This window comes from Neovison vison, chromosome 7 (assembly GCF_020171115.1).
Source record: "Neovison vison isolate M4711 chromosome 7, ASM_NN_V1, whole genome shotgun sequence".
Taxonomy (NCBI): Eukaryota; Metazoa; Chordata; class Mammalia; order Carnivora; family Mustelidae; genus Neogale; species Neogale vison.
Genome location: NC_058097.1, coordinates 18,115,255 through 18,127,177, shown reverse-complemented (window position 1 = coordinate 18,127,177; position 11,923 = coordinate 18,115,255). Strand labels below are relative to the sequence as shown.

Below are 11,923 nucleotides of genomic sequence, written 5' to 3'. Positions count from 1 at the left end.
ATGGAGCGCTGGCCTTGGCCGTCGGGCGGTGCCTGGCTGCTTGTGGCGGCCCGCGCTCTGCTGCAGCTGCTGCGCGCAGACCTGCGTCTGGGCCGCCCGCTGCTGGCGGCGCTGGCGCTGCTGGCTGCGCTCGACTGGCTGTGCCAGCGCCTGCTGCCCCCGCCGGCCGCACTCGCCGTGCTGGCCGCCGCCGGCTGGATCGCGTTGTCCCGCCTGGCGCGCTCGCCGCGCCTGCCCGTGGCCACTCGCGCGGTGCTCATCACCGGTGAGTGCGCGAAGCGCGGGGACTCCAGGCTCGAGGGCGGGACCAGACCCCCAGAGGGCTCCCCTTGAGCACGCCAAGGCAAGGCGGGACCCTAGCGCAGGAGTGGGAGTGTCGCCTTTCCTTGGGTGCCGGGAGTGAGCCAAGTAGGAAGCGCAAGGCACCTCCCTAAGTCCGGGTTAACTACCTGCCGCTGTGGAGAGCGTTGGAGGGAGAATGAGGCCGGGAGTGGGCAGGTGCGCAGGGACAACTGCTGGATGAGAAAGACGGAACCTCCTGGAGTTTGGGGTTTATGCTATGCCCCTCTTCAAGACGGCAGTCTCTGGACAGGGGCGCGCTCCGAGGGACTTCAGAGGATGGTCACCCCTTGACCTCTGCCTGACATCCCCACATGGGATGCCCTATCTCCTCTTCCCTGGGGTCAGAGAAAGGCGCTTAGATGGGGAGTTGAGGCACCTCCCCCCAGTTGACTGGGATCCTTAGACTCCAGAAAAGGTTGAGGTCACCATGAGAGGCATCCAGTCATTCAGCTGCCTCTCAGAACCTGCCACCCATCCCCAAACTGCTGAGGTAGCCGTCCAGAGTCTGCAACCAGCACCCCACCCCACAATTCCTCCTCCAGTGCCCGGGAAGGAGGTCTTGGAGGGCTGTACTCAGGTGCCTCTTGCCGCCTGGCAGAGTTCCCTTTGTCTAGAGCAGGGAATAAATCTGTCACCAGAAGGATGGTAGTGAGGGGGCAGGGGGCGACTAAGACTTAGCCCGAAGTGGGGAGGGGGAGAAAGGCCAGGGGGAACTGGCTCTGTTGTATGGGGGGAGGGGCAGCCTAGTTCTCCCTCAACCCCCATGGCTTTGGACAGGTTCTCAGAGCTCTGCCCTTACATTGGGCCCTGCCTCTGAGGGCTGCCTCTAGATCAGCTTCTTAGAGGCTCTGTCCAGTAGGGGCCCTTGCATGATCAGATGGACCAGGGAGAACTTTCCAGAGGCCATCCTTGTGCTGGGCCTGGGAGGATGAGTGAAGATGTATGGAAGGTGTTTGGATCAGACAAAGCGTGGATGTGGGACAAAGGTTTGAGACAGGAATGAGCATGGCCTGGGTAGGGGACAGTCCATAACTAGCCCGGCTGCTGGGATGTGTGGAGGTTGTTTCCTCAGAAGAGGCCCTGAATGCCAGGTAAGAAGCCAGATTGCTGAGGTGGGGTGGGAGTAGGGATGGCATGAGGCTTTTGGGCTTCAGCAAGAGGGCGGAGTTAAAGCAGGGTTCAGGCTGGATGCGTGGGACCTGAGTTCAGGGTACAGTATGAAATTTCAAGGGATTGGGGAAGGAAAGATACAGACCCTCCTGGTATGAAGCAGGAACTAGGTTGTGGGCTCTGCCTTCTAATACGTGAGCTGCCTCAACAGGACCCGGGCTATCTGCTGGTACTGGTGACCCAGTGGGCAGTCTTTCCTGAGATCTCCCCTCAGGCCTTCATGCTGCTGCTGTTACTTCTCCTTGCTTTGAGCCTGAGAGTAAGGGGAGAGGTGGGACGCCAGCTGAGGCTTGGGCTCCCGCAACTCTGGTGGTAAAGCCCTGGGCTGGGAGCGCTGCCCAACCCAGTCCAGCTTCTCTGCGGGTTCCTTTCTCACCACCTGACCGCAAGACAAAGAGGTGACCAGGCCCTGCCTCACCTGCCAGGAACAGTGTCTTGAGCCTGCCAGAGCTGCCTGAGAATTCCCCTGAAAACTGCTGCCCAAGGCCACTCCAAGAGCTCAGCCATGGGGTCAGAGTTTGGGCTGAGTGGCTGAGTGCCTTGTGTGTATGTCTGTGTACTGATGGTGGCAGGGGGTTTCCTGGGCATGAACCCCCGTGTGAATAGGCAGGCAGGTTGGAGGTATGTACAGGTATCTTTGTGTGTACAGGTGAACAACAGGGTGTGCAAGGCATGGGTGACTGTTGGGGCCACAGAGCTGAGGCTCTGGAAGGCTTCCCTCTCCCTGTGAATGGCTTATCTGCTCCGGGAGGGAGCTTATTCGAGCAGGCACACAGGTGCTCCTTTGCCTCCTGGAGCCACACTGGCTCTGGAAAGACCCATCAGCCGAGGGCTGTCTGCAGTCCCCCAGCCACCCACGCAAAGCCCAGCTCACAGCCCCCTGCTCAGCTTTGTTCTCTGCTGCAGCGGAGGGGACGGGGCTGAGGTGAAGAGGGCTTCCCATCCCAGAGTGTCCAGAATTGACCAGAACTGGGGAAGCAGGGCTCCTGTGAAGCTTATGTTCAGCAGGACTTCCAGGGAGACAGGCTTCAGAGAGCCTCAACCCTCAAGGGCCTCTCCCTCCCCTTGCTGGCTGCCCAGGAATTGGGATCAGAATGGGAACAGTCAAGGAAGGGGGCATTGCTTATGAGACCCTCACTCTGGCTCTGCCTGGTGGTTCCTCTCTCCACATACCAAAGACAGGAAATTAAGTCTCTAAAGTAGTAACTGACCTCAGGTCACACTTGTTGGGTGTGGGAAGGGATTCAAATGCAGGTCTGTTCTCTTCTCCATCCATCATCTTGCCTGTCCTGGGGGCAAGTGGTCTGAGGCTCAGAGAATGCCCCACTGTTGCCACTGATTGGAATTCCAAGACTAGGGGTCAAGGGTGAGGTGGGGATTGGCCTCCTGCTTGCCTGCAGCCTGGAACAATAGTAGGGGTGTTGGCCGGGAAGGGAGGTGGGGCTCAGGTTGTGATGACGTGCACGGAGAGCTTGGGCTTCATCCCGAGGGCTGGGTGGTGGGGGGCGGGGGGCTTGGAAAGGTTTTGAGCCGCAGAGTGATACTGTCATTTTTGGAAAGATCCCTCTGGCTGGTTAGGTAGAGAATGGATTCAAGGGGGCAAGATGGGACAGGACCAAAGAGGGGCTGCTTCCTAGGCCAGGTAAGAGGAAGAAGCCCAGGCAAGGGCAGCGAGAAAGGGAGAGGCTGTGTTACTGTACCCACAAGCTGAGGCCTGAGAGCAAAGCAGGCAGGGTCTCCCGCTGACCTCCAGGAGAGTCCTGACTGTCCTCTTTACTGGCTAAGTGACTTCGGGAAGCAACTTTGAATTCCTCGGTCTTTGTGTCCTCATCTGTAAAGTGGGACTTGTAAGCCATGTTTGGGGCAGCTATGGGGAGTCAGGGAGTTGGCAGCTATGAGAGAGCTGGGGCCCAGGTGCTCAGCCAGAGGGGCAAAGCCTGTAGAGGCAAATCTGGGAAGGAGGGAGGGCTGCTGACTGCTGAAGACTGGATATCCAGGGGCCTGGATCCTGTCTGGACCCCGGTGAATCCTAGAGTTGTCTTGGGCCGGACTGGGCCACAGTAGGAGTTGACTGGCTGCTCTGCCCTGGCCAGGCTGTGACTCTGGTTTTGGCAAGGAGACGGCCAAGAAGCTAGACGCCATGGGCTTTACGGTGCTGGCCACCGTGTTGGACTTGGACAGCCCCGGTGCCCTAGAGCTGCGCGCCTGCTGTTCCCCTCGCTTAAGGCTGCTGCAGATGGACCTAACCAAGCCAGCAGACATCAGCCGAGCACTGGAGTTCACAAAGGCCCACACCACCAGCACAGGTCAGTGGCCGTGGCTCCCCCAGGAGAGAGGGTGTGCTTGGGTGGGAGCGAATGGGCAGGAGTTACAGGTTTGCCGCTGCCCTGACCCGGATCTCTGGGCTCTTCTTTCATCCCTTCTCTGACCTCAGGCTTGTGGGGCCTGGTCAACAACGCAGGCTACAACGATGTGGTGGCTGATGTGGAGCTGTCTCCAGTGGCCACTTTCCGCAGCTGCATGGAGGTGAACTTCTTCGGTGCGCTTGAGCTGACCAAGGGTCTCTTGCCACTGTTGCGACGTTCTAGGGGCCGCATTGTGACTGTGGGCAGCCCAGCAGGTGAGTGCCCTTCCCCACTAGAGTAGAAAAGGTGCTGCTGCAGAGTGGGGAGGGACGCCAGAGCCTCTGGCCCTGGCTGAGCTGCTTCACTCCCAACCCCTCCCCAGGAGACATGCCATACCCGTGCTTGGCGGCCTATGGGGCTTCCAAAGCGGCCATGGTGCTGCTCATGGACACATTCAGCTGTGAACTCCTGCCCTGGGGGGTCAAGGTCAGCGTCATCCAGCCTGGCTGCTTTAAAACAGGTGGGGGTTGGGTTTGGGATGGGGCATGTGGATGTGGTCCTGTCTGGGGTGGGATCAGGGCTGAGGAATGGGCAAGGCTCTGGCTGGAGGCAGGGATCAGTTTGGGGGTAGATGGACCTGAGTCTGGCTTTGGCTTCCCTAACTGACCGCACCCCGACCTTGCCGCTCGCTCCCTCCCCCCAGAGTCGGTGCGCAACGTGGGCCAGTGGGAGCAGCGCAAGGAGCTGCTGCTGGCCAGCCTGCCCCAAGAGTTGCTCCAGGCCTACGGCGAGGACTACATCGAGCACTTACACGGGCAGTTCCTGCACTCACTGCGCCTGGCACTGCCAGACCTCAGCCCTGTGGTAGATGCCATCACCGATGCACTGCTGGCGGTTCAGCCACGCCGCCGCTACTACCCGGGCCATGGCCTGGGGCTCATGTACTTCATCCACTACTACCTGCCTGAGGGCCTGCGGCGCCGCTTCCTGCAGACCTTCTTCATCAATCACTGTCTGCCAAAAGCACTGCGGCCCGGCCAGCCCGGCTCCACCCCAGCTCAGGATGCAGCCCAGGACCCGGGCCCGAACCCGGACCCAGGCCCTTCCCCCGTGGCCGCCCAGTGAGCAATGCCCACAGATGGCCTAGCTGCTTCGGCAGAGGAGGTCCCAGGAGCCCTTGGCCCTCCCCGGGCATTGTGACCCCCCCGAGCCTGCCCTAGAGCCTGGCCTTAAGGACCCTAGCCCTCCCCACTTGATCAGTGCCCCAGGCCAGGCCTGGTGAAGCTGAGGCTTCCCAATAAGCCTCCAGGCCTCTCTACTGCTTCATGAGCCCACACAGACCCTCCTGGGCGCAAGGTTCCACCATGGAGCTGGGAGAACCCAGCTGGATGGGGAGCTCTGTGCTAGACTTAGCTGTAGACTTCGACAGGATCCCGCAGACCGTGTCTCTGCAAACTAAGGAGTGACTGGGTGGGGTGGGGACCCCCCTCAGGATTTTTTCGAGGCACCATTGCCTCAGTGCTGCAATTCAAAGGGTGAATCCTGGTTCTTGACTGGCTCAAGAATTAGGGCCCTGACCACCCACCCCAACCCCCCCAGCCACAGGCAGGCTGCTGCCCCCACTTGCCTGACTGCCACCTTTTAAATACAAATTTTTATTTCTCCTAGAATGGAAAAATGCTGTGTGGGGATGGGGTGACTACCTGGATGACAGGTTGTGGTTTGGTGACAGATGGGGACAGCCTGGGCAACCCCTGCTGGTTAGCATGGGCTGAAGCTCTGGGCACAGGGTCTGTGGTTCACACCAAGTTACCCCTTCACTGACTGGGGGAAGATCATTTATCCACAGATTTGGGCTTCCTCATAGTGAAATGAGGGTCATGCCGCTGGCCTAAGGCATAGTGGGGCTCAGTAAGCAAATACGCCTGGGACCGTCCAGGGCCAGGACCCAACTGCACAGGCCTATTGGGACCTCCAGTGACTTCCCTGACCTTGCAGAACCTGGCTGCACAGGGAGAGGACCAACAAAGGATGTTGGAAGCTTTGGTAGAGGCAGGCTCGACAAGGTGGCACCTGAGGGAAGTTGGGGTCTGGGAGAGGTACTGGGGCCCGAAGGAGACAGCAGACAGCTAGGCTCAGGGTGGTTTATTGTCTCAGAGGGCAGGGCTGAGGGACAGGCTTGCAGAGTTATGCCTCAAGGACAAACTATCCTTTCCTGGGGCCAACCACAGGGGTAAGAGGAGGCTCCCACTGCCCCAGGGGTTCTCAGGAATGACCACGTGCTTCTCAGACATGTCAGTGGCTGTAAACAGAGGGCTGAGGGGGCCTCCTTCCGGGGGGGGGGTTCCATCCTTGACAGGGGGAGCTGGTGCCCAGCCCCTTCTTAGGCCCAAGAGCCATCTCAGAGAGGTTCGGGGAAACCAAAAGTCACTAGAACAATGTGCTACCCCCAAGGGAAGGCATGTGAACTACGGGCTTTATGCCAGCGCACGCAGACACACACTTGTCGGGAGCCTCGGGCCAGGGCACTAGAAGATGGGGATATAGTTGTCAATCTTGGCGCGGTGGCGCTGGGCAATGCACTCGGCGATCCATACAATGTTGCGACACTCTTGCTCCTTGAGCTTCACAAAGGCATAGAAGATACCAAAGTGGAACTGGTTCAGGAAGGCCAGCTTGTTCAGTTTCACCTACAGACAGAGGCAGGTGTGGTATGCAGGTGGCCGTGACAGCAGCGTCAGGCCCGAGCCACCAACCTCTCCCTACGAGGGGCAGGGAAGCAACCCCTCACCTCATGCTCAAAGAATCGGTCCTCCAGGGTCTTGTCTCCAGGGTTGCTGCCTGCGCCCTCGAAGAGCAGCTTGTACTCCTGGCCCAGGGGAGGGAAGGACAGCGTGAGTGGGAGCGTGCCGTCAGCCGTGGGTTGGGCATGCAGACCTGCCCGTCCGCTGTAGCCAGGGCACTCACCGGGTAGTAGTCAGCTACGCTCTTCACCTGCTCATAGTCATCAGCCCGAGCCAGCTGGGCCAGGCCCTCCGGGTAGAGCCTCCCGCAGTGCGGAAAGAGCTTGGCACGGTCCTCCTTGGACAGCTCTGTGTCGAACGAGTTGATGGTGATGATGAAGGCTCGGCGGTCGGCTTCAAACTGTGGGGCCAGTGTACAAGCAAGGCGAGAGGGAAGGGGAGGGAGGGAGGGAGGCAGTTGCCAGTCAGCCAGCAGAGCTTCCCCCAAGCCCAGGCTCCCAGGGACTGGCAGCTTGCGGGGAGGAGAGGGAGGCACTCACCTCCAGGATGGGGCACATGGCATCGGCCGTGGTCCCGCCCAGCAGGGTGCAGAACTTGTAGAAGGACTCCAGGTAGGCCTGTGTGAAGCAGGGGGCTTGCTCAACCTAGGCAGGGAACTGGGGCACGTGCCAGGCCTCCTCCTTCCCGTTCCCTCCTTCCCTCCCCAGACCCTTGCACCGTGAGTCCAAACATCACATGGGGACTGGGGCAGAGCCTCAGAATATCCACAAATCCCAACTGTTCATCAGCTGGCCTGCTGCCTCTCTGCACCCAGGAGTGACAGAGCAATTTCTGGCCGAAGAGCGTCAGCCTCGTGGTGTGCTGCCCCTTCCAGGCCCTTCCATGCCCCTCCACTATCATCCCACAGGAGGCCAGGCTCAGAGAGGGGCTCGGTCTGCCCCCAGCTGTTCTGCCTGCCATTCCCCCAAAACCCCCTCCTCAGCCTCACCAAACCACATGCTGCTGGGCTTAGTGAGGGAAGGTTACTCCTGAGAGTTCACCGAGGTCACCTGGACTGGGCACCCTGGCCCCTCTTGGCCCCCCACCTCACAGAACTCCTTCTATCCCTCAGGTGGCTCCCAGGCACCATTAAGCAGGAAGCAAACTGCCAGCCCTACGCCTGCTGAGGGATGGTTACTGCCCTCAAAGACGTCATCCCTGCAGTGCAATGGCTGGACACATGGGCTGTGGTGGGGATGAGCACTTCTTGCCCAGGAAGACTGGACCTTCTGGGCACAAGGAAAGGACAGGTCATTTCAGGACCTAGTTCCGGGCCAGCACTCACTCATAAAACCAACCAGACACATGTCAAGGTTGGGGGCAGGGGATGGTCTTCGGGACCCTGGGGAGCTCCCTTCACTCAGATCCTCCTGGGTCCTTTCTGGTGGCATGGTCACAGCGACTGTGGCTCCACAGGCTAGAGATGATTCTTCAGGGTTGAGAGTGAGAGCTGGGAAGCCTAGAAAGCTTTCAGCACTGCGGTCTTCCCTCCAAGGTTTGGAGACTTTTCCACCCACTACCAGCTGACTTAAGCCACAGGGTCTGCTGCCCCAAGGGGGTAAAATGAGACTTGGGAGTTCACAAGCAAAGACAAAACCTGGCCAGCTGCACTGGGCAAGCTGGGCTCAGGAGGAGGCCTGTGGTGACCACTGGGGTCAGAGGAAACAGAAGTCTAGGATAGGTCAGAGAGCCAGAATCCTGAAGGAGAGAATGGACCCCAGCACAGCAGATCCCCAGGAATCAGAGGGCTTGCAGGGCAGAAACCTCTGCCCATCCTACCATGGCTTGGTGATAACTGAGTCCCTCTAGGACTGTCCGCAGCCACTCTTCTCCTCACAGCCAGCCAGGGTGGCTGTACTCAAATCTCCAGCTTGTCCCAGTGGGGGGCCTGCAGCTCCAGTCTATGGGGAGGCCACCAGCCTTCCCCGAGCCATACCAGTCCCTTCAGAGGCTGAGCCCAGTGTCAGGGGAGATGGTGGGACAGGCCCATACTCTCTTCTGGAAGCGAGGGCAGCTGAAGAAACTGGCAAGACCCCAAAGGCCCAGGTACTGAGGTTATCTTCCCACCCCCACCCTGTCCCCTGGAGCCTGCCAGCCCATGGCTGCTGCACCAGCTGCCTACAGTTCCCACCCGCCAGGTGGCTGAGGGTCCGTCTAATCTCCCATCTGTGGCCACTGGGCTGGGACATTGCCTGACGAGCTGGCGGTCCTGGCAGGGTGCCCTCAGTCTTGGATCGGTGTTTATGAGCTAGTGCCCGAGCAGCCCTCGCCAGTGACTCCAGCTAGAACCAGTCAGGCCCGGTGAGGGTGTGGGTGAGGCTGGGGGGACAGCCGCACCCCTCACCCAGTCTCAGGGCAGGGATCCCGGCAGTGGGCCAGCTGGGGGCGGGCAGGAGCCCTCAGATGGTGCGCGCACAGCCTCGGCTGACTGCCTGGCCTGCCTCCCTGTTAGCGGGGCAGAGCAGAGCACGTGCTGTGTGAACAGGCTGAGCCAGGTTGTGATCCGGGGCTGCCGGGGTCTAGGAAGTGGCTTCCGGCTACTGACGCTGCTTCTCGGAGCCCTCCGTTTCCTCCTCTTACCTGTGTGGACACTGATGCCCTCCTAGTGCCTAGGGCAGTCCTGACGACTAAAGAAGTCTGCAATCTCCCTATCTGAACCTCACCTCTCCGCTCTGTCCTCTCCACACTGCAGCCAGAGGGGACTTTCTGATGATACTCTGTCCTGTTGCGAACCTTCACGGGCCAACCCCATCCCCAGAAAATAGTTCAAACTCCAGCCTGGCACTGCAGGCCCTGGGTGACTTGATCCTGTGCCTCTCTTTTTCCAGACCTATGTCCTGCTGTCCGTCTGAAACCTGCGCTTCCACAGCAAACCGCGTGCCACTTGGCCCATTCTCCCTGCTTGCTTCTGCATGTGCTGCTCCCCTGCCTACACCCCTGCAACTCACAAGCTGGCTCCTCGTTGACCCCCACAGCCTCCCCTGCACTCTAGCCCAGACTCCTGGAGGCAGACTGGAGGGCCTCGGCTCAGGCGGCAGCCGAGTGTTGGGCCCCTAGCTCTAACCCAGGTAGGAGAAGCCCTTCCCTGAAAAGATCCGACCAAAAGATGTTCTCAGGGTTAGGTCAGCAGGACCCTTGGCCTGGGATCTCTTTGGCCCCCACTTCGGAGCCTGACCCATGTTCCTAGCTGCAGCCCATCAGGGGTCCTGGCACCACAGCTCAGTGCCTCACTATAGCCAGAGCCCAGTCTGTTCCAAATGTCCTTCACTGGTCCCTAGCCAGCCCCCCGCCTTGGCTCACAGCCCTGCTCCTAGCCTCTCTGGGCCAGGGCAGTGCAGACCCACGAATCCTGTGCTCACTCTGTCTCCAGGGGTCACCAACCCATGGCACAGCCTTGGGGAGGAAGCAGACAGTGGGAGCGGATGTTGGGATGTGACTCTGATTCTAGACCTAGGAACCCGAGAAGGACGTGGTGACCCGGCTACACCTGGCTGGGTCTCTCCCTCCACCCTGAGTGTCCTGTTGCCTCTGCTCAAAGCCTGTCCTTGCTGGCAACAGTCCAGGCAGGGTAAACCTGAAAGCTATGCCCTGGATGGCAGCCCATGACCCTCCTGGCTGCAGGAGGAGCGACCATCCAGAGGCCAGCTCCAACAGGCCAAGCTATGGGGCACGAGCCACTCCTGCTGATCTTATCAGGGCCCGCTGCAGGCGCCGAGACGGAGAACCTGTTCCATGCAGCCTGCGCCCATCGCGGGAGCCAGCAAGGAAGCAGATAAGCCTCCGGGATAGGAGCCTGGTACAGCTGCGTCCTGTCCCAGCAACCCCCCAAACCACCAGCCCACCACGGCAGGGGCCCCCGCCTAGAGGCCAGTCTGCCACCGGCCAGGGCCCTACCTTGTAGAGCGTGTTGCGGATGATCTCAATGTTCATCTCATCCAGGTCCTGCTCTGAAATGCAGTCCTGGAAAAAGGCCGCTGGGGAAGAAAGATGTGGGGGTGAGGGTGGGCGACTGGATTCAGCCAAGGCAAGAATCCAGCTGTTGTTTCAGCCACCCCTGCAGGGCACAGGGGGCTCCTGTCACAGGCCTGACTGCCCAGGGGTTGGGGGCCTCCCAACCCAGCCTGGGCGATTGCCTGGGAAGTGGCAGAAGCAATCCTCGGGGCCATGTGCACTGACCTGAGCTTCTCCTGCATCCTTGCTCCTAAAACTGATTTATAAAGAGGCGGCCAGCCATAACATGATCTAATCGCCTCTGGGGCAGACCCAAGCTCAGACCATGCCAGAGACAGACTTGCATAAGAGGCCATGACATCCTCCTTCCTTAAGGGGCAGCTGTGGATTTGGGGCCTGATGCCCACAGATCTGCAAGCCCTGGGAGGGCCTGGGGCCCACATTTGGAAAACCAGCCTCTTTCTCTTCCAGACAAAGAATGAGCTGGGTGGGCAAGGACCAGTGACCCAGAGGGCCACTGCTGGGCTGCAAGTGGGAGGCCAGAGCAGGACAGAGCCCCCTTCCCTGATGGGCCCTCAGACTCACCGGTATGATCCTTCTTTAAAGATGAACTAGCTCAGAGTTACTGAGAGAGCCTACAGCAGATATGCCCAGCAGGTAGGGCTCAGGCCTCTTAGTACAGAAACAAGTGCAGCTTAGAACCAGTGTTTTAACCTGGAGACTTCTTGGAGGTGGTGCCCTCGGGACGAGGATTGTGGCTATGAGGGCACTTGCTGCTGACAGCCTTAGTGCCTTCTCCCCAGCCTCCAAGACAGGCAGGAGCCAGCACTGCCTAGGTGGGGCCCTGCAGGAAGCTCCCAGTTCCCCTTCCTTTCTTGGCCTCTGACACGAACCCTGCATCCTGCCGGACACTGCCTGACCTGGCCCCTGGGACCTGCTCTGTGGAGGCCAGTGAAGCTATTTGCTTCCCTCCTCTGCCTCACAGGCAGCCAGCCCCTCTGGCCCCACTTGGGGCCACAGACGAGCACAGTTTGAGCTCCCAAGACTCTGAGGGACCTGGGCCTCTCCCCTCTCCATGAGGTCAGCCCTCTTCTGCATCCTGAGAAATTGGCCAGTTTCACAAAGTTACACGCTCCGAGGCAGGCCCTGGGGGGTAGCCTGCCTGGCCCAGAAAAGCAACAGGGAAGGAGCAGAAGGCAGAGTGAGAGAATGAGAGGGAGGCAGAGAGGAAGATAAAGATAAGCAGCAGGGGGCAGGCCTCCCTTTTGGGCTCAGCATCAACCCCCCCCAAGGGGTCCACATGAACCCCACGTGGAGGCACTGCCCCCCTGC

The 11,923-nt window shown here is 60.0% G+C and overlaps 2 protein-coding genes across 2 annotated transcripts in view; one reads left to right on the top strand and one right to left on the bottom strand.

Annotated features, from left to right (window-relative positions):
* HSD11B2 (hydroxysteroid 11-beta dehydrogenase 2) lies at window positions 1-5,524 on the top strand. The gene is made up of 5 exons (XM_044255945.1): window positions 1-265; window positions 3,606-3,818; window positions 3,947-4,132; window positions 4,240-4,377; window positions 4,561-5,524. The coding sequence occupies exons 1-5, from the start codon at window positions 1-3 to the stop codon at window positions 4,980-4,982; spliced, it is 1,224 nt and encodes a 407-aa protein (XP_044111880.1). The 3' UTR covers window positions 4,983-5,524.
* A 463-nt stretch (window positions 5,525-5,987) lies between these two features.
* ATP6V0D1 (ATPase H+ transporting V0 subunit d1) overlaps window positions 5,988-11,923 on the bottom strand; it is a 38,749-nt gene continuing 32,813 nt past the window's right edge. The window contains exons 4-8 of the mRNA XM_044255946.1: window positions 10,535-10,614; window positions 7,141-7,218; window positions 6,825-7,001; window positions 6,649-6,726; window positions 5,988-6,547 (exon numbers count right to left, since the gene is read on the bottom strand). Coding sequence (XP_044111881.1) covers window positions 6,386-6,547; window positions 6,649-6,726; window positions 6,825-7,001; window positions 7,141-7,218; window positions 10,535-10,614 — 575 coding nt within the window. The 3' untranslated portion in view covers window positions 5,988-6,385. The remainder of the gene's footprint in view (window positions 6,548-6,648; window positions 6,727-6,824; window positions 7,002-7,140; window positions 7,219-10,534; window positions 10,615-11,923) is intronic.